The sequence below is a fragment of the Monodon monoceros genome, unplaced genomic scaffold, assembly GCF_005190385.1.
Source record: "Monodon monoceros isolate NGI ecotype Baffin Bay Population unplaced genomic scaffold, NGI_Narwhal_1 Super_Scaffold_9, whole genome shotgun sequence".
Taxonomy (NCBI): domain Eukaryota; kingdom Metazoa; phylum Chordata; class Mammalia; order Artiodactyla; family Monodontidae; genus Monodon; species Monodon monoceros.
This window is the reverse complement of record NW_021703786.1, coordinates 4,725,890-4,747,843: the sequence shown is the minus strand read 5'-3', so window position 1 is coordinate 4,747,843 and position 21,954 is coordinate 4,725,890. Positions and strand designations below refer to the sequence as shown.

Below are 21,954 nucleotides of genomic sequence, written 5' to 3'. Positions count from 1 at the left end.
CAAAAAGAGGGTGGAGTGAAATATATAATATTTTGAAAGAAATAAGTTACTGACTAGAATTCTATATCCAATGAAACTGTCCTTCAAGAGTGAAGAAGAAATAAAAACGTTTTCAGACAAATAAAAACTGAGGGGGCTTCCCTGGTGGCGCAGTGATTGAGAGTCCGCCTGCCAATGCTGGGGACACGGGTTCGTGCCCAGGTCTGGGAAGATCCCACGTGCCGCGGAGCGGCTGGGCCCGTGAGCCATGGCCGCTGAGCCTGCGCGTCCAGAGCCTGTGCTCCGCAACGGGAGAGGCCACAGCAGTGAGAGGCCTGCGTACCGCAAAAAAAAAAAAAAAAAAAAAAAAAACTGAGGGAGTTCATCAGTAGCAGACCTCCTCTAGAAGGAATGTTAAACGAAGCTTTTCAGGCAGAAGAAAAATGGTATAGGTCAGGCGCTCAGATCTACATAGCAAAAAAAAGTGTCTGTTTTATTGTTTTAAAGCTTCTGGAAGGCATGAGCTTTGTCTTATTCATCAGGCATCACCAGGGCTTAGCAAAATGCAGGCACACAATAGGTCCTGAAAGACTGCTTGAATGGGTCATGAACCAATATTCTGGAGGTTTCTTCTCACTAGGACACATTCAAACAGCCCAAAGGCAGCTGTGGAGCACAAAGTTCGACTTATACCTGGAGACGGAAGAGGGGGATCCTACTCATCCCTCCCCCTTCATTCCCCCAAATCTAAATCTTGGGACCAGCATCTTCATACTGCCTCATACCACACCCTCATCCTGAGAGACAAGTAAGGAGAGGGAGAACTGAGGCTCTGACATGTCCATCCAGTTGTATGCTCAGGAAAGATGAAATAGGAGAGAGACAGAGACAGAGAAAGAGACAGACAGAGAGAGACAGAGACAGAGAGAGAGTTAGCCTCGATCAGCGGCAGGAAGTAGAAGGAGGCAACACATGATGTTCAGCTTTAAGACATGGTGGCCCTACCCATGAGTAAATATGGCTCTGTAAGTGTCCTGGGTGCAACAATTGTTCCATCAATCACACTGGTACCTACTCCTCCCTTAAGAGAGAGGCAGAAGGGTGGGAGAAGGGAGCAGAAGAGTCCTATCATCCGGAAGTAAAGAAGCCCATGATGCAAATTGGATTATGATCCCACCTGGGGAATGGGAGTGGAAGCTTCTCATCCATCGAGGTAAATCTGTTCTCATGGCAGTTAAATCTCTGCTTCCCTCCGAAAGGCCAAACTTTCTCTCAGTCCAGCCTGGCTAACCACAGAGTTTTCCCAGTAAATCCAGGCTCTCAGTATTTTAGAAGGTCAACAATATAGGAAAGAACAGTCCCTAGGAAAGTACTGTCTGCTCCTTACCAAACTCATTGATTAGAAGACCTATGAGAGGACAAAGGCAGTCCCTTCTCACAGTGCCAGACACTTGGCTTAAAAACATAAGAAGTCAAGCGCCCAGCCAGATCTTTTCAGTCCAATGCTTTCTTGGTCTAAATCAGTGATGTGAGCCTCTGCACACCAGTTTCACACCATCTATTGGCAGTTCACAATGTCTACTGGCATGGTAACCAGCCTAAAGCTCCAGCGAGATCTGACTGCAGATCCCTGGGAAAGCATTTGTAAGTAACCCACGGCCTTTCTCTCCAGCGGAACTTCTCAACACTGCTCAGGGGACCACATTCACTCCCAAGTGACCACTAATTTAAAAATCAGGGAGAGTGAGTCTTAAAGTGGGCATTGCTTTTGTCTTAAGATACTCCTTTTTCTCACCCTTACCTTTCAGTTCCCACTGCTTCTCATCTCTAGGGCCCTCTCCTGCCTCTCAATGTCAGAACCCCCTTGAGCATCATGCAAGATGCTCCCCATATATCAGTGGTTCTCAAAGTATGGTCTGTGGACCAGGAGCTTCAGCATCACTTGGCAACTGGTTAAAAAGAAAGAAAGAAAGAGAAAAGAAAGAAAGAAAAGAAAGAAAGGAAAGGAAGAAAGAAAGAAGAAGGGCTTGTACCCAACACAACAGGGCCTCTTGACATTTAATACAGATGGAGATCAAGGTGGCCCTCCATCCTAGCTATTGAGGCTCAAGGGCACAGCTCTGGGAATCGTACAGCCTCCAACTTACGAAACTTCTCCGGAAAGACTTGTCAATGTACCATGACTGCCCTCACACCCAGAACAGGTGGAAATAAGACTTACAGTTGGTAGGGATAGGAACTATTCTGAATACCACTCACATCCTCCCCACAGGAGGGAGATGGGACCTGCTACATAACAATACACAATGGAAACAATACATAATACAATGCCAGTCACTCTCAGCTCAGGCAGTGGATGTTGTGCGATAAAAGGCACAAAATCAAAAGAGCACAAGCCCTTGGGGAGAGGTGAGGGGAGCAGTCAGGGTTGACTGGAGGACAGGAGGGTTATGGACAAGTCATGGGAGGTAAAGCTGGAGATGTGAGTTGGGACCAGCCTAGTACCACGTGCACAGCCCACCTGGCAGCACTTGCCCTCTTTCAGAGTCAGTGCAGGAGCATATTTACACACAGGTCTGGAGCTAGATAGCTGAGTTCCAATCCCAGTCTGAGTCTTGAGCAATCATCTTAACCTTTCCACATATCCATTACCAAATTGGTAAAAAGGTGATAGTCATAGTACCTTACATATACATACATAGGAACTTACAACATGCGGTTGATGTGAGGATTAAGTCAATGCCTGCAAAGCACTTAAACAGTGCCTGGAGCCTAAGAAAGCATGCAATGTGTTAGCTATTACTGTAGGTATTATTATTGTTAATTCTGCAATCAACAGGGCCACTGGAAGGAGAGTGATAAGATCACAACCTCTCCTTCAGGTGCTGGATTGGACTGTAGTGTGTAGGATGGAAGGGATCAGAGAGGTGGAAGGCCAAGAAACTAGTTTGGAGGTCACTGCAATTCTAGGTAAGAGGTGCCACTCAGAGTAGCAAAGGTAAAGGAAAGAAAGGGAAGGGAAATGGACCAGACATCAGATACATCTGAGCAGTGAACTGACAACACTTGGCAAATGACTGGGCGTGGCTGGTGTGGAAAATGAAATGGTCAGAAGATAAAAGGATGTTGTCCGAAAACATGTCCATTTTTGCAACAAGGTAACTGCTGAAATGACACTAAGAAATTAATTCTGCCTGCTCTTTACTAAGCTTCCTGTTCATCCTGTTGTACCCAGTGACCCTGGTACTCACAGACATTCAGAGCTTCTCCCTTCTCTAACACTCTAATCTTCTGATCCTCTGCCAGGAAACCTCAACTTCACTTACCTTGTCTATAGGTGACTTTTAAGCTACTTGCCATACAGCTACCCGCACACAGAGCAAATGATGACTGGCCATCATTCCACCTGGTTCCAAAAGCCTCCAGGCAGGCCCCCAACTCCATTCCTCCTACCCTTTTAATCTTTCTCCCAGGAAGCTTCAGACAAGTTATTAAGTCCAATTTACAAGGAAGCGGGGAGCATCCAAACGAAGCAAGTCAGTAAAATGACTAGAGATGACAGTAGGTCCCTTCTCAGCAACACTCCTGTCCCCACACGTATCACCCTGCACATCCAATCTCTGAAAAGTCCAGTCTCTTTTCTACCTGTATTCAATCCTAAAATACTTCCCACCACACAGACACCACTGACATCCACCCGGGAGCGGGGCTCCACGTCCCTTGCAGGCAAGTGCACGGAGCTAAGAATCAGCAGACCCACCTTTTAACTCTATCAGTAAGTTGTAACAAACGACTTGCCCTGTCGGGCCTCAGACCTGAGCCTAAATTCTGATGACCTCCCCACTCCCCGCGACCAGCAGGGGGCAAAGTCGGCGGGAGGCACCCCCAGAGCTAGCTCCTCTGGGTTCCAGAAGACCCGCGAGGTCCGCACTTCCGGATACAGCCCCGCACTCTCCGCGGGCCGGGGAACCCCGTAAGCTGTCGCCCCGTGCTCCTCCAGCGGGCCTACAGCTACCTGGTCCAGCAGCCGGTAGATGCTGATACCGAAGGTCTCCACCAGCAGCTCCCAGTCGGCCCCGGAAAGTGCGGGCTGCTGAAGCTCAGCGAAGGCTTCCCGGAACTGCTCCTCAGAGAAGCCGCCGGCCCCAAGGTCCATCCTTCCGCAGTAGCTGCTTCTCAACCTGCCTGGAAGGCCAAGGACAGGCTAGGTTCGTGTTCGGGGGCGGGGCGAGAGGGTGGCCCAGCGTAATTGGCAGGGAACCGAAAAGTGATTGGGAGAAGGCGGGACTTGGGAGGAAGAGGCGAAGAGGAGGCGGGGCCAGCGAGGGGCAGGCCTAGAGAAGGTTTCCGCAGAGCGAGAGCTGCGGAAGGATAGGAAAGAAAGAAGACTGGAGAAACTTTGGACTTGATCTGGGGAAAGCTGGAGAGGCTATGAAATGGGGAGGCTTCTAGACAGAAGAGAAAAGGAAGACACTAATGTCATCTCAGAAGCATCTCTTCCCCAACACCATACCCACCAAACCTGCTTGGCTGTCTCTCCTTTACCTTCTCTGAAGAAGGCTAGGGAAGGTCTCTGAGTGGTTCGGTAGATATGGAGGTAAGATGGACAGAGCAGAGATGCTTGAAAATCTCAGGGGTCAGATGCTAGAACAATATTACATTCGTTCTGTTATGCACTTTAAAACATTTTTCCGAGACGAGGTCCATGGGATTCCCCAGAAGGCCAAAGGGTCCATCTCACAAAAAGGATTAAGAAACCTAATCCATAATGGTATTTTGCCCCCTGGATGGTGGAAGATGATCTAAAAAGGTATCATGGTGTCCACCCAAGATTTCTGCTGGTTGCATAATTTTGATCTTTTGCAACTCAAAGACCTTTTTCTTCCCTCAAGTCCCTTTGATGTTGCTATATTTCTTACCACCAGGCTGCATTTTGGTTTGGATAAAGTAGACAGCTTAAACATCAATCAGTGTAACAGTACATGGGTGCCAGTAAACTCTGGCAACCCATGTTTCCTAATCTGTGAAATGGGGTAAAATTGTACAACCAGTTAGAATTGAAGAGGTAACCACATAAAATAAGCATAGAACATGTTTGCCTATCAAAGTTTGCCTATCAAAGTAAATGTTCATTAAAATGTCCACTTGTTTTACATTTATATATTGAAATGTTTCTCCTTCTCTACTTGAAAGAAAGCCTTGAAGTTGATGGCAAACTCTGCATTTATGCCAGTTTGCAAGAAGAGAAAATGATTAGACTTGGCAGCGTAGGTAAATTACTGCTGTATTCAGTTCAAGGCTGGTTCTGTTCTGTTTTATGAGGATGGGAGGAGGGATGGGGTAGTTCCCTACACTAAATGCACAAGAGGTTAGAGACTCTTAAGACTCTTAAGTTTGGTCCTCTTTATAAAAAAATATTTAAACTAAAGTTTAATTGCTTAAAAAAAGGAATTTCTTCAAAAACCATTGACTATGAAGTATTTTCATATATCGTCAAGGAATTCCATTTTAAAGGTGGGCTTTGATGAGGCTGCAGCTTTATCACTTTATAGCAATTGATTAATGAAGACAAGCATGAGAATATAAATGGCATTATGAAAGATATAAGGCAGGAAGTTTAAATTGTGTTTATTACATGTGTTTAAACGTGTGCTTACCTACTAAACTCAGAAGGTAAAATGTATATATATTTGGGTATGTTGATATTTACAACCATGCTTATTTTACTAGAGCTAATGAAGGAAAGAGTCATATTAGGAAATAATTTTTATTTTGTGGCAAAAATCTGGTAAAGGGTTGGAAGGGTGTCCAGAAAGACCTGTTCTCCTTTAGGACATGTCTATTATAATAGGCCAGCCTCTTTCCTTTGTGAAAAACACTCTTTAGAGGAACTTCCAGCAACATGGCAGGTGAGGAATAATATATTTGGGGCTTCCTAAAATCCCAACAGACAAACGTTCTAGGGGCTGGGGTTGTGGTTCTAGTACTCACACGTGGACTAAAGATGTGGTGCTGGGCCATAGCTGGTGGGAAGCTGGACCAGGGACTTCTTCATGGAGCCTGGATCCCCTAAGAGCTGCCCCTTCCATTCCATGAAACCAGAAAATCCCCAGCCTGTAGACCATGGAGCGCTCAAGGAAACTCATGCTTTTCCCGAAGCCTTAGGTAGAAAGAAACAAAAAGGCAACTGGAAGAAACCACACCCCAAGCCTCTGCCAGAAATGGAATTTAAATTTACATTACCTGCAACTGAATGGGAGCCACAAGGAGATAAATTAACACAAAGGACCATTGAAACGCCTGGGACCCTGCGAGAATCAAAACCAGTGACACTTTCACTGCTAGGACACGTGCAATTATCCAAGAGTAAACAACACCCACAAGAAGATGCATGTACAAAAAGTGACTTACAAAGACCTGAGGGAACAGCTCTCCATGTCAGAGAGTTAGCAGATGTGCAAACAGGATTATCAGAACCAAAGAACCACAGATAACAGACCAATATGAGAGTAATTATTCAACATGTATTTGTGATAATATAAGAGGTAAAAGAAGGTCTAGAAAATAGAACACTAAAAAAAAGATAAATGAATGTGAAAAAGAACCAAAAGAAGCAAACCACCTTTTACAAATAAAAAACTATTAACAGTCACTACAATTAGAAATGTAAAAGAGGAGGTAAAGTAGTTGTCCTACCACAGTTCAAGAGGGAAATAAGAAGGTGGCTATGAGGAAATTCCCCAGAAAGCAACACAGAGATATAAAGAAATGGAAAACATGAAAGATTAACTAAGAGACATGAAGGACACATTGAAAAGGTAAACCATTTATGACTGGAGTTCCACAAGAAGAGAACAGAGAGGTTAAGAGGTGAGGTGTATGGGTGGGGAGATAGGTAGATAAATGGACATATGGAAAAAAGAGAAACTAAAATTCTAAACAGCAAAAAACATCAACAGGGGAGGACAAAGTCAGAGTTTTGTTTAGAAAGTGGGTAAGAGATATTGATTAATTGTCTTCTGTGCATGCTAAAATTTAATGGAATAAATTCTCAAAAGGCAACAATAAGAAAGCAAGCAAACAAATAAAAATGGGCAAAAGATTTAAACAGACATTTCACCAAGAATATATACTGATGGCAATAAGAACATGAAAAGATACTCAGCATCATTCATCATCAGGGTAGTATAAATTAAAATCACATATGAGATATAAATATGCACCTTTTAGAGAGCTGAAATTAGAAAGATTGACCAAAGTAAGTGTTGGCAAGGATGTGGAAGAAATAGAACTCTCCTGCATTGCTGATGGGAATGGAAATGGGACAAACACTGTGGAAAACTGACAATTTCTTTAAAAGTTAAACATACACAGGAGGGGGAAGGGTAAGCTGGGACGAAGTGAGAGAGTAGCACTGACATATATACACTACCAAATGTAAAATAGATAGCTAGTGGGAAGCAGCCGCATAGCACAGGGAGATCAGCTCGGTGCTTTGTGATCACCTGGAGGGGTGGGATAGGGAGGGTGGGAGGGAGAGGCAAGAGGGAGGGGCTATTGGGATATATATATACATATAGCTGATTCACCTTGTTGTACAGCAGAAACTAACACAACATTGTAAAGCAATTATACTCCAATAAAGATGTTAAAAAAAAAATACACCTACCATACAATCTAGCCATTCCATTCCTAGTTATTTATCCAAGAGAAAAAAAAATGGCATTGTTCATATAGACAGAAATGTTCATAGCATCTTAATTTGTAATAGCCAAAAACTGGAAACAACTCAAATGTCCTTCAATGGGTGAATTGATAAAACAAATTGTGATATATCCACCAACCAAGTACTACTCAGCAATACACTTTTAAATGATTAACATATGTGTATATGAACTTGTGTGCATATGTATGTGATATATATATATATATACAATGTAATTTATGCAATTTTGTATAAATCGTTCAATTCAGGAGTGAAGTAGCATGATACCTGCAATTTACATTCAAATTGGTTAGTTAAAAATTGTGTAATCTATATAGAAATGCAAAAGTGACAAAATATGAACAACTGATAAATTTAGGTAAGGGTAGCAATATTTTCTATTCTATTCCTTCAAATTTTCTTCATATTTGAAATTATTCAAAATAGAAATTTTGTGAGAACCCAGCTATATGTGTTTATATGAGACATAACTAAAATACAATTACACAGAAAATGTAGAGGTAAATGTATGCAAAATATACACAAGTAAGCCTTAAACAAAAGAAAGCTGATGTGGCTGTAAAAATATCAGACAAAACAGACTTTAAGGCAAGAAAAGAATTAGTAGAAAGAAGTTCATGAATTAAAGGACAAAGGACACAACTCTTCAGGAGTTCTGAATGCCTAAATTTATATTCATTTCACAACATGGTCTCAAATACATAAGGCAAAAGATGTTACCTGTGCAGTCTTCCCTCAGTATTTGGGGGGATTGATTCCAGGACCCCTGAGGATACCAAAATCTGCAGATACTCACATCCCTTATATGGATTGGTATAATATTTGTGTATAACCTATGCACATCCTCACATGTACTTTAAATCATCTCTAGATTACTTATAATACCTAATACAATGTAAATGCTACATAAAGAGTTGCCTGTGTGTAGCCTTTTCAAGCTTTGCTTTTTGGAACTTTCTGGAATTTTTTTATGTTTTCAGTTTGTGGTTGGTTAAATCGAGGAAACCCATGGATGTGAAGGGCTCACTGTACAAGGAAAAATCATCAAATTTACAATCAGTGGATGATTTTAAGGCTCTTTACTAGGAAATGGATTGATCAAGTAGACAAAAAAATTGGTAAAGATATGAAAGATTTGAGCATATAATTCATATATCTGATATAAAGGGCATTTATAGAACCCAATTACAAACTCTCATAAAACATTTATTAAAACTGATGATTCCATAAGCCACAAAGGATGTTTTCAACCAACAGGAAAGAATCTATATCATTCTCTGATGACAATGTAAAATATAAAAGAAAGGAATAAAAAGGAAACAAAAATAGCCAATCCCTGCCCCCCCCATATATTTGAAAACAAAACAAAACAAATACACACTTATTCTAGGAACTTAGCCAGCAATTAATTCCCTGCATCAAATTCCTTTCTGCTTGAAGTACCTAGATTGTTCTTTTCTGCATTTACTCTTGACTGATTTTTGTCTACATTAAAAAGCAAGAACTCCTGTTCAGCTATATACTATAAATAAATTAAAATCCAACACATAGATTTGTAGAAGACACTTGTTACTCACAAAGCCAACCAAGGATCAATATTGATGATATACACAGAACTAGGAATCAGTGAGAAAAACCCAGATAACGAAATTGAAAATATGAACAGTGAGAAAACCCAAATAGCATAAGAACACATGAAAAGTTGCTTAACTTCCAGAGTAACTGGAGAAGTGCAAAATAAATTACATCATTTCATTTACGTTAAATTGGCAAAAACTTAAAAATTAGGTGTTGATGAATATAGAGAGAAATGATAGCTCTGACAAAGTATTCTGGTTAAAATTTAAATGATAGTTTGAAAAACAACTTGAAAAGACCTATTAAATTTGAGGATACACGTACTGTCTGGCCCAGCAGTTCCACATCTATTAGTACACCTGAGACAACTGCTAATATTGCATAACAATGCACATTGTTTTAGTGGCAAAACAGTTTTTTGATAAAACATAATGACCTACCAAGCAGAAAATAAATATCAATAAATTGTGGTTTATTCATTGTATAGCTTTTGAAATTAAAAAATAATCTACTTGTAAATTATGGATAAATCTTGAAAACACTGATGAATGAAGACAGCAAGTTGTAGAAGGACGTACAGAGTAAGATACTTTATAGTGTTTACGGACAATACATATGCCCTAAAAACTGTGAATGTGAATGGGAAGAATTCCCGTTAACTTCAACAGTAACTGTAACATTTTATTTCTTTAAAAATGTATGAGGCAAATAAGGCACAATAGTAATGGTGGATTCATGAATGTCATTCTCTACACTTTTCTGTATATTTGAAGTTTGTGTAATTTAAGCAAATAAAGGAAATAATTCTAATAAAGGTGTAATACTATAATTGCCATTAACAATAGCAGAAGAAAAACACCATTCTGAGATACTATGAAAAATGAATGAATAATGAATGTTCACAAATGCCTAACTTTGCACAGGGAACAAAGTTAGGCATTACCTATTGTGATTGATCAGTGTTTTGGGTTTTGTTTTTAATTAGGGGATTAAAAGAATATCTGTTCTTTTTCACTAGTAAAAGCTACTAGGCCCCAAGTAACTGAAAAGTGAATGAAATATATGGTATCATGGATAAAACATCTGTGTAAAGATCAGAACTTCTCACTTTCCCTAGAGATGTGTTTCACAGTACAGAACTAATTTGATTTGTGGATTCCCAAGATAGAATCCTGGTCACAAAACCTAGCTTTGCAATAAAAAATCTTGGTTCTGGTCTTTAAGAACCTGGCAAATCACTTCAATTTTTTAAACCTGTTTACTTAACAGTGATATAAATATAATAATACAAATGAAAGCTCTCTGTAAAGTGAAAGTAAAACCCTTATGAAATGTATTATCTCAGTGGTTAACTCTAAATTCTATAGCTGAGCTGTTGTTAATCTGTTTCAAGGGCCATCCAAATCAATTTAGTTCTATTCTACTCAACTTGTACTGTTGACTGTCTGCCTCTATTAAAATGCTCAAGAGCTTTATCTTGCTAGGGCAATGGAGAAGCAAAAGAGGGTGATGAAGCTGACCAAGCTCCAAAACTCATAAAATATTCACTTGTAAGTTGGTTCATAATAGATTAAGTCTCCTGAGTACTCTTTATAACAGAAAATATGCTAAGGGTTTTCATTTAATCTTTACAATACCAGTTTTGAAATCAGTTCTATTATACTCTCCAGATTTTACATGAAGAAACTGAAGTTTAGAGAAGTGAAGTAACTTGTCCACAGTCACATGGGTAGGTCAAAGGCAAAGCTGAGGTTTGGATTTAGTTTTGTTGGATTCTAGAACCTATCTCTCATGTCTGGATCACCCATTACTGATACAGGATCTATAGACATGAAGCAGTGAACATAACTTCTAACCCAATTAGATCTGTAAACAAGGTTTTCATTCCTAAAAGACTTTAAAGAAACATTATAGCCATAAAACTATAAAATTTAATACTGAAAAAGGATTTAGATATCACCCATAGTTTATTCTTTTGTTAATTTATTTATGTACTCATTTGTTTGATAGGTATTTATTGAATATTGATCAATATTTATCAAACAAGTGACTATATAAATAGGTAACAGAATAAATTAAAGACAATACCTGAATTCTCCTTAAGTATGAAATTTTATGCTTCCATGGCTATAACAGCTATTGTAGAAAAGATACACGAGATGCAAATTCTTATCTTTAGCTTGCAGTCCACATGAACACAATTAATTAAAGAAAGTATTTTATGTATGTCATGTATTATCTAGTCCACCACTTTTACAGCTGATAGAATTGAGGTACAAAGAGGTAATACGTTGAATAATAACTTGGTTATCCAGTTAGTCAAATCATGTTGTCACAGACCCATGAAGACCAAGTGTCCCTAGTGTATTTTGCCTGTTAATATAAATATAATGACATACAAATTAGGTGTTATGAAAGATGAGTTTATAGTTTTTCCTGTTAAAACATGCTTTGTGTGAACTTTATTAAATGAAAATGATAATTCACAAAACTAGGTTTGTTTGACTACTGGAAGGGATCAGAGAATAAAATCATCAACCACCTTCCTTCCAGTAAGGGGATTCCAGAGACTAGCTGAAAGTATTGTATTACGAAGTCCCTTCCGTTGCCCTGACAAATCACCACAGGGGATCCAAGTTCAGCACTAGGATGTTTCAGGCCATGTCTAGGGTTTCAGCTGGGTTGTGATCTCCAGACTGCAGGGCTGCACCTCCATATGAATCAGCATAAATATGGGTTCCTCTCTTAAAGTGGAGCACTCAAGTTTGGATCCAAAGCCTGACTGAGATTGTAGACTATGCTTTTCGCAACTTCAGGCAACTTAATTTAGGCCATTTCCACCTAGAAAATGTCTCATTCAGGTCCTCTCTACGCACTGTCTCACTAGGGTTGTGTGTCCATGAGGGTAGATCAGATTTTGTTTGGAAGTTTAAAAACCTTACAATGATACTCCTCTCTTTCCTTCAAACCCCACATATGATTTGTCAACAGTTTTTGCTATTTCTACTTCCCACATAGCTTGGATTTTCCCACTGCTTTCCATCTGTACTACCCACCTAGCCAAAGCCACATGACGGTTCCCCTGATTGCTCAGTGACCTTCTGATGGTCTCCCTGATGGAGTCCACGCCCAACACAGAGACACACAGAGTGCTGTATTAAAATGCTGAGTCATCCTGTCACCCCACTCCTTACAACCATTCATTGGCTTAGGGGTGCATTAAATAACATTCAAACTTCTTCCCCTAGCCTACAGAGTCCTCTGCCATCTGATTGGCCCTTCCTGCATCTTCATCCCCATTTTCTCCACCCTCCCCTCACTCACTAGGCTCCAGCCTGCTGTTCCTTAGTTTCTGGGTTGTGCCAAGAATGTCCTTACCTCAGAAACATGGTCCTCACTCTTTTCTCTGCCTCAGCAGCTTTCCCCACACCCTTCACTCATTCTCATCCTTTGGGTATCAGCCTGAATCTTCCTTCCATAGACTCTCCTCCTCAGCCTCTTTTATTTGCTATCTCAGCCATTTGCTTTTTTCCTGTATAAAATTTACTGCTACTTGTGACTGAACCTGCACCCCAGTGGGTGCAGTAGGAAAACTAAAAAGTAAACAAGTAAGTGCTCTTTGCTTTCCAACAATGATCTTGATCTGTAATTAGCTGAGCATCTGTCTTCTCCATTAGAGCATAAGCCCAAGAGCAGAGACCTGTCCAACCCTCTCACCACTGTTATCCCCAGTTATGAACATGTCATAACATGTAAATATCTGTTGAGTGAATTAATATAAGAATTCTGTTGATCCTTATATATATTCATATATATATATGAATTATATATGAATTGTATACTAAGTTCTTTTGTCAGTTCCATTAGATTTTAAGTTCTCAGTTTTCTACATAGACAATCATATTGTCAGGAGTGGGGAAGATAATTGCATCATAGCTTATCCAATAGCTATATCAATTCTTTTCCTTTCCCATGTTATTATATGGGCTGAAACTTCTGAGGGGATATCTCTGGCTCCATCATGGGAAATAGGGTAAACTAGCAGGTAGAGCTCCAGGCCCCCAGTCTTGCCTCAAAAATAAGAGCTAAGCTTTAGTTGGTTTTCTTGTTGCTCTACAGAAGAGTTTATGAGGGGAAAATGGTTCTACTCCCCAAAAGAAACTTGAGAATCACTGGGCTAAAACTTCTGAAACAATGTAAACAGTGGTATCCCAGTCATCCTTGTCTTTTGAAAAATGATCACTGATTGACTATTTAATATAAGCCAGGTAATATGCTAACTAGTTAAAATACGTTTTCTCACTACAAACCCTATGAATTGTATATCAATATTTCCATATAACAAATAGCTTTAAAAAGACTAAGTGAGGGCTTCCCTGGTGGTGCAGTGGTTGAGAGTCCGCCTGCAAATGCAGGGGACACGGGTTCATGCCCCGGTCTGGGAAGATCCCACATGCCGCTGAGTGGCTGGGCCCGTGAGCCATGGCCGCTGAGCCTGCGCGTCCGGAGCCTGTGCTCCTCAATGCGAGAGGCCACAACAGTGAGGAGGCCCATGTACCGAAAAAAAAAAAAAGACTAAGTGAAATGTCCATACATGCAAAGGATCCAAATCTTTCTAATTCTAGCCACTTCTCACAACTACTGAGGTAAATAAGGCCATATATGTGGAGATTTTAAAATACGTTCTCCCCTTTAGTAATTTGAAGGTAGACAACTTGTACTTTCTAAAAAATAGCCACAACAATATCTCTTATCCCACATAACCTCGTATGATGTGACTGTGACACTCATACCACCAAAAGGTAGTGTCTGTGTCCCCTCATTTTGAATAAGGGTGAGCTTCTGCCTACACTCAGAAGTGATATTCTGTGACTTCCAAGACCAGGTCATAGACGATAATACTGCTTCCTGTTTCTCTAGACGATAATACTGCTTCCTGTTTCTCTAGACGATAATACTGCTTCCTGTTTCTCTAGACGATACTGCTTCCTGTTTCTCTCGGAAGTCCATCTCAATTCCTAGATGCCATGAAATGAGGAAGACCAAGCAGCCTTGGAGGGGATCCAAGGCCACTGGCTCACAGCCCTGGCTGAGTTTATAGCTGGCAGTTAGCACTAGATTGCCAGCCATGGAAGCAAGTCATCTTGAAAGTAGATACTGGGGGAGGAGCTTCAAGATGGTGGAAGAGTAAGACGTGGAGTTTACCTTCCTCCCCACAAATATATCAGAAATACACCTACATGTGGAACAGCTCCTACAGAACACCTACTGAACGCTGGCAGAAGACCTCAGACCTCCCAAGAGGCAAGAAACTCGCCACGTACCTGTGTAGGGCAAAAGAAAAAAGAAAAAACAAAGACAAAAGAATAGGGATGGGACCTGCACCAGTGGGAGGGAGCTGTGAAGGAGGAAAGATTTCCACACATAGGGAAGCCCCTTCGTGGGCGGAGACGGCGGGTGGCGGAGGAGGGAAGCTTCAGAGCCACGGAGGAGAGCGAAGCAACAGGAGTGCAAAGGGCAAAGCGGAGAGGTTCCCACACAGAGGATTGGTGCTGACCAGCACTCACCAACCCTAGAGACTTGTCTGCTCACCCGCCAGGACAGGTGGGGAGCTGAGGCTTGGGCTTCGGAGGTCGGATCCCAGGGAGAGGACTGGGGTTAGCTGTGTGAACACAGCCTGAAGGAGGCTAGTGCGCCACAGCTAGCCGGGAGGGAGTCCGGGAAAAAGTCTGGAGCTGCCAAAGAAGCAAGAGACTTTTTCTTGCCTCTTTGTTTACGGGTGTGTGAGGAGAGGGGATTAAGAGCACTGCTTAAAGGAGCTCCGAGATGGGTGCGAGCCACGGCTAACAGCGCGGACCCCAGAGACGGGCATGAGACACTAACGCCGCTGCTGCCGCCACCAGGAAGCCTGTGTGGGAGCACAGGTCACTGTCCCCACCTCCCCTCCCGGGAGCCTGTGCAGCTGACCACTGCCAGGGTCCCGTGATCCAGGGACAACTTCCCTGGGATAACGCAAGGCGAGCCTCAGGCTGCTACAACATCACGTTTGCCTCTGCCACCGCAGGCTCGCCCCGTACTCCGTACCCCTCCCTCCCCCCGGCCTGAGTAAGCCAGAGCCCCGAGTCTGCTGCTCCTTTAACCCCGTCCTGTCTAAGCGAAGAACAGACGCCCTCAGGCGACCTACACGCAGAGGTGGGGCCAAATCCAAAGCTAAACCCCAGGAGCTGTGCGAACAAAGAAGAGAAGGGAAATCTCTCCCAGCAGCCTCAGGAGCAGCAGATTAAAGCGCCACAAACAACTTGATGTACCTGCATCTGTGGAATACATGAATAGACAACGAATCATCCCAAATTGAGGAGGTGGACTTTGGGAGCAACGATATATATTTTTCCCCACTTTTCTCTTTTTGTGAGTGTGTATATGTATGCTTCTGTGTGTGATTTTGTCTGTATAGCTTTGCTTTTACCATTTGTCCTAGGGTTCTGTCCATTTTTTGTTTGTTTTTTAGTATAGTTTTTAGGACATGTTATAATTGGTGGGTTTGTTTTTTGGTTTGGTAGCTCTCTTCTTTCTTTTTTATCTATCACTTTAAAATTTTTTTAATAATTATTTTTTATTTTAATAGCATTATTTTATTTTATCTTCTTCTTTCTTTCTTTCCTTTTTTTCTCCCTTTTATTCTGAGCCATGTGGATGACAGTCTCTTGGTACTCCAGCCAGTTGTCAGAGCTGTGCTTATGAGGTAGGAGAGCCAAGTTCAGGATATTGGTCCACAAGAGACCTCCCAGCTCCACTTAATATCTAATGGCGAATATCTCACATAGATCTCCATCTCAACGCCAAGACCAGATCCACTCAATGACCACCAAGCTACAGTGCTGGACACCCTATGCCAAACAACTAGCAAGGAGGAACACAACCCCACCCATTAACAGAGAGGCTGCCTAAAATCATAATAAGGCCACACACCTACCCAAACACACCACCAGACATGGACCTACACACCAGAAAGACAAGATCCAGCCTCATCCACGAGAACACAGGCACTAGTCCCCTGGACCAGGAAGCCTACATGACCCACTGAACCAACCTTAGCCACTGGGGGAACACACCAAAAACAATGGGAACTACGAACCTGTAGCCTGTGAAAGGAGACCCCAAACACAGTAAGTTAAGCAAAATGAGAAGACACAGAAACACACAGCAGATAAAGGAGCAAGGTAAACACCCACCACACCTAACAAATGAAGAGGAAATAGGCAGTCTACCTGAAAAAGAATTCAGAATAATGATAGTAATGATGATCCAAAATCCTGGAAATAGAATGGAGAAAATACAAGAAACGTTTAACTAAAGAGCAAACAAACAGTGATGAACAGCACAATAAATGAAATTAGAATTCTCTAGAAGGGATCAGTAGCAGAATAACTGAGGCAGAAGAACAGATAAGTGACCTGGAAGATAAAATAGTGGAAATAACTACTAGAGAGCAGAATAAAGTAAAAAAGAATGAAAAGAATTGAGGACAGCCTTAGAGACCTCTAGGACAACATTAAATGCACCAACATTCGAACTATAGGGGTCCCAGAAGAAGAAGAGAAAAAGAAAGGGACTGAGAAAATACTTGAAGAGATTATAGTTGAAAACTTCCCTAATATGAGAAAGAAAATAGTTAAGTCCAGGAAGAACAGAGAGTCCCATACAAGATAAATCCAAGGAGAAAGACGCCAAGACACATATTAATAAAACTAACAAAAATTAAATATATAGAAAAAATATTAAAAGCAACAAGGGAAAACCAACAAATAACATACAAGGGAATCCCCATAAGGTTAACAGATGATCTTTCATAAGAAACTCTGCAAGCCAGAAGGGAGTGGCAGGACATATTTAAAGTGATGAAAGGGGAATGCATACAACCAAGATTACTTTACACAGCAAGGATCCCATTCAGAGTTAATGGAGAAATTAAAACTTTTACAGACAAGGAAAAGCTAAGAGAATTCACCACCACCAAACCAGCTTTACAACAAATGCTAAAGGAACTTCTCTAGGCAGGAAGCACAAGAGAAGGAAAAGACCTACAATAACAAACCCCCAAAAATTAAGAAAATGGTAATAAGAACATACATGTTGATAATTACCTTAAATGTAAATGGATTAAATGCTCCAACCAAAAGACATAGACTGGCTGAATGGGTACAAAAACAAGACCTGTATATATGCTGTCTACAAGAGACCCACTTCAGACCTAGAGACACATACAGACTGAAAGTAAGGGGACGAAAAAAGATATTCCATGCAAATGGAAATCAAAAGAAAGCTGGAGTAGCAATTCTCATATCAGACAAAATAGACTTTAAAACAAACACAATTACAAGAGACAAAGAAGGACACTACATAATGATCAAGGGATCAATCCAAGAAGAAAATATAAAAATTGTAAATATTTATGCACCCAACATAGGAGCACCTCAATACATAAGGCAAATACTAACAGCCATAAAAGGGGAAATCAACAGTAACATAATCATAGTGGGGACTTTAACACCCCACTTTCATCAATGGACAGATCATCCAAAATGAAAATAAATAAGGAACACAAGCTTTAAATGACACATTAAACAAGATGGACTTAATTGATATTTACAGGACATTCCATCCAAAAACAAGAGAATACACTTTCTTCTTAAGTGCTCATGGAGCATTCTCCAGTATAGATCACATCTTGGGTCACAAATCATGCCTTGGTAAATTTAAGAAAATTGAAACCATATCAAGTATCTTTTCCGACCACAATGCTATGAGACTAGATATCAATTACAGGAAAAGATCTGTAAAAAATACAAACACATGGAGGTTAAAAAATGCATTACTAAACAACTGAAAGATCACTGAAGAAATCAAAGAGGAAATCAAAAAATACCTAGAAACAAATGACTATGAAAACACGACCATGCAAAACCTATGGGCTACAGCAAAAGCAGTTCTAAGAGGGAAGTTTAGAGCAATACAATCCTACCTTAAGAAACAAGAAACATCTCAAATAAACAACCTAACCTTACACCTAAAGCAATTAGAGAAAGAAGAACAAAAAACCCCCAGAGTTAGCAGAAGGAAAGAAGTCATAAAGATCAGAAGAGAAATAAATGAAAAAGAAATGAAGGAAGCTCTAGCAAAGATCAATAAACTTAAAAGCTGGTTTCTTGAGAAGATAACCAAAATTGATAAACCATTAGCCAGACTCATCAAGAAAAAAAGGGAGAAGACTCAAATCAATGGAATTAGAAATGAAAAAGGAGAAGTAACAACTGACACTACAGAAATATAAAGGATCATGAGAGATTACTACAAGCAACTCTATGCCAATAAAATGGACAACTGGGAAGAAATGGACAAATTCTGAGAAATGCACAACCTTCTGAGACTGAACCAGAAAGAAATAGAAAATGTACACAGACCAAACACAAGCACTGAAATTGAAACTGTGATTAAAAATCTTCCAACAAACAAAAGCCCAGGACCAGATGGCTTCACAGGCGAATTCTGTCAAACCTTTAGAGAAGAGCTAACACCTATCCTTCTCAAACTCTTCCTAAATACAGCAGAGGGAGGAACACTCCCAAACTCATTCTACAAGGCCACCATCACCCTGTTACCCAAACCAGAATAAGATGAAGCAAAAGAGAACTACAGGCCAATAACACTGATGAACATACATGCAAAAATACTCAACAAAATACTAGCAAACAGGATCCAACAGAACATTAAAAGGATCATACACCATGATCAAGTGGGGTTTATCCCAGGAATGCAAGGATTCTTCAATATACGTAAATCAGTCAATGTGATACACCATATTAACAAATTAAAGGAGAAAAACCATTTGATCATCTCAATAGATACAGAGAAAGCTTTCCACAAAATTCAACACCCATTTATGATAAAAACCCTCCAGAAAGAAGGCATAGAGGGAACTTACCTCAATATAATTAAGGCCATATATGACAAACCCACAGCTAACATGGTTCTCAATGATGAAACATTGAAACCATTTCCTCTAAGTTCAAGAACAAGACAAGGTTGCCCACTCTCACCACTATTATTCAACATAGTTTTGGAAGTTTTAGCCACATCAATCACAGAAGAAAAAGAAATAAAAGGAATCCAAATTGGAAAACAAGGAGTAAAGCTGTCACTGTTTGCAGATGGCGTGATACTAAATGTAGAGAATACTAAAGATGCCACCAGAAAACTACTAGAGCTAATCAATTAATTTCATAAAGTAGCAGGAAACAAAGTTAATGCACGGAAAACTCTTGCATTCCTATACACTAATGACAAAAATTCTAAATGTGAAATTAATGAAACACTCCCATTTATCATTGCAACAAAAAGAATAAAATGCCTAGGAATAAACCTACCTAAGGAGACAAAAGACCTGTATGCAGAAAATTATAAGACACTGATGAAAGAAATTAAAGATGATACAAATAGATGGAGAGACATACCATGTTCTTGGATTGGAATAATCAACATTGTGGAAATTACTATACTACCCAAAGCAATCTACAGATTCAATGCAATCCCTATCAAACTACCACTGGCATTTTTCACAGAACTAGATCGAAATTTTTCACGATTTGTATGGCAACACAATAGACCTCGCATTGTCAAAGCAATCTTGAGAAAGAAAAACGGAGCTGGAGGAATCAGGCTCCCTGACTTCAGACTATACTACAAAGCTACAGTAATCAACACAGTATGGTACTGGCACAAAAACAGAAATATAGATCAATGGAACAGGATAGAAAGCCCAGAGATAAACCTAAGTACATATGGTCACCTTATCTTTGATAAAGGAGGCAAGAATATACAGTGGAGAAAAGACAGACTCTTCCATAAGTGGTGCTGGGAAAATTGCACAGCAGCATGTAAAAGAATGAAATTAGAACACTCCCTAACACCATACACAAAAATAAACTCAAAATGGATTAAAGACCAAAATGTAAGGCTAGACACTATTAAACTCATAGAGGAAAACATAGGCAGAACACTCTATGACATAAATCACAGCAAGATCCTTTTTGACCCACCTCCTAGAGAAATGGAAATAAAAACAAAAATAAACAAATTGGAGCTAATGAAACTTAAAAGCTGTCACATGGCAAAGGAAACCATAAACAAGACCAAAAGACCACCCTCAGAAATGGAGAAAATATTTGCAAATGAAGTAACTGACAAAGGATTAATCTCCAAAATATACAAGTAGCTCATGCAGCTCAATATCAAAAAAAACAAACAACCCAATCAAAAATGGCCAGAAGACCTAAGTAGACATTTCTGGAAAGAAGATATACATATTGCCAACAAACACATGGAAGGATGCATGCAGCACTAATCATTACAGAAAGGCAAATCCAAACTACACTGAGGTACCACCTCACAGCAGTCAGAATGGCCATCATAAGAAAAATCTACAAACAATAAATGCTGGAGAGGATGTTGAGAAAAGGGAACCCTCTTGCACTGTTGGTGGAAATGTAAATTGATACAGCCACTATGGGGAGCAGTATGGAAGTTCCTTAAAAAACTACAAATAGAACTACCATACGACCCAGCAATCTGACTACTGGGCATAAACCCTGAGAAAACCATAATTCAAAAAGAGTCATGTACCACAATGTTCATTGCAGCTCTATTTACAATAGCCAGGACATGGAAGCAAGCTAAGTGTCCATCAACAGATGAATGGATAAAGAAGATGTGGCACATATATACGATGGAATATTACTCAGCCATAAAAAGAAACGAAATTGAGTTATTTGTAGTGAGGTGGATGGACATAGAGTCTGTCATACAGAGTGAAGCAAGTCAGAAAGATAAAAACCAACACCGTATGCTAACACATATATATGGCATCTAAAAAAAAAAAAAAGTTTCTGAAGAACCTAGGGGCAGGACAGGAATAAAGATGCAGACGTACAGAATGGATTTGAGGACGCAGGGAGGGGGAAGTGTAAGCTGGGACGAAGGAAAGGGTGGCATGAACTTATATATACTACCAAATGTAAAGTAGATTGCTAGTGGGAAGCAGCCACATAGCACAGGGAGATCAGCTCGGTGCTTTGTGACCACCTAGAGGAGTGGGATAGGGAGGGTGGGAGGGAGACGCAAGATGGAGGAGATATGGGGATATATGTATATGTATAGCTGATTCACTTTGTTATACAGCAGAAACTAACACACCATTGTAAAGCAATTATACCCCGATAAAGATGTTTAAAAAATAAAGTAAAATAAATGAAAAGGAAAAAAAAGAGTCATGTACCACAATGCTCATTGCAGCTCTATATACAATAGCCAGGAGGTGGAAGCAACCTAAGTGTCCATTGACAGATGAATGGATAAAGAAGATGTGACACATATATATAGTGGAATATTACTCAGCCATATAAACAAAACTGAGTTATTTGTAGTGAGGTGGATGGATCTAGAGTCTGTCATACAGCGTGAAGTCAGAAAGAGAAAAACAAATACCGTATGCTAACACATATATATGGAATCTTAAAAAAAAAAAAAATGGTTCTGAAGAACCTAGGGGCACGACAGGAATTAAGACGCAGACTTGGAGAGTGGACTTGAGGACACGTTGAGGGGGAGGGGGGGCT

General features: G+C 40.4%; 1 protein-coding gene across 8 annotated transcripts in view; it reads right to left on the bottom strand.

Annotated features, from left to right (window-relative positions):
* PCTP (phosphatidylcholine transfer protein) overlaps positions 1-21,954 on the bottom strand; it is a 77,554-nt gene that overhangs the window by 23,539 nt on the left and 32,061 nt on the right. For 2 of the 8 annotated variants that reach the window (XM_029211992.1, XM_029211990.1), the window contains exon 1: positions 3,995-4,425. The exons of 2 other annotated variants lie outside the window; for them this stretch is intronic. In XM_029211992.1, coding sequence (XP_029067825.1) covers positions 3,995-4,135 — 141 coding nt within the window. In that variant the 5' untranslated portion in view covers positions 4,136-4,425. Of the gene's footprint in view, positions 1-3,739; positions 3,952-3,994; positions 4,426-5,970; positions 6,140-6,222; positions 6,289-21,954 lie in introns of those variants that run through there. 4 more of the 8 variants (XM_029211988.1, XM_029211989.1, XM_029211996.1 and 1 more) reach the window with 4 other exon arrangements.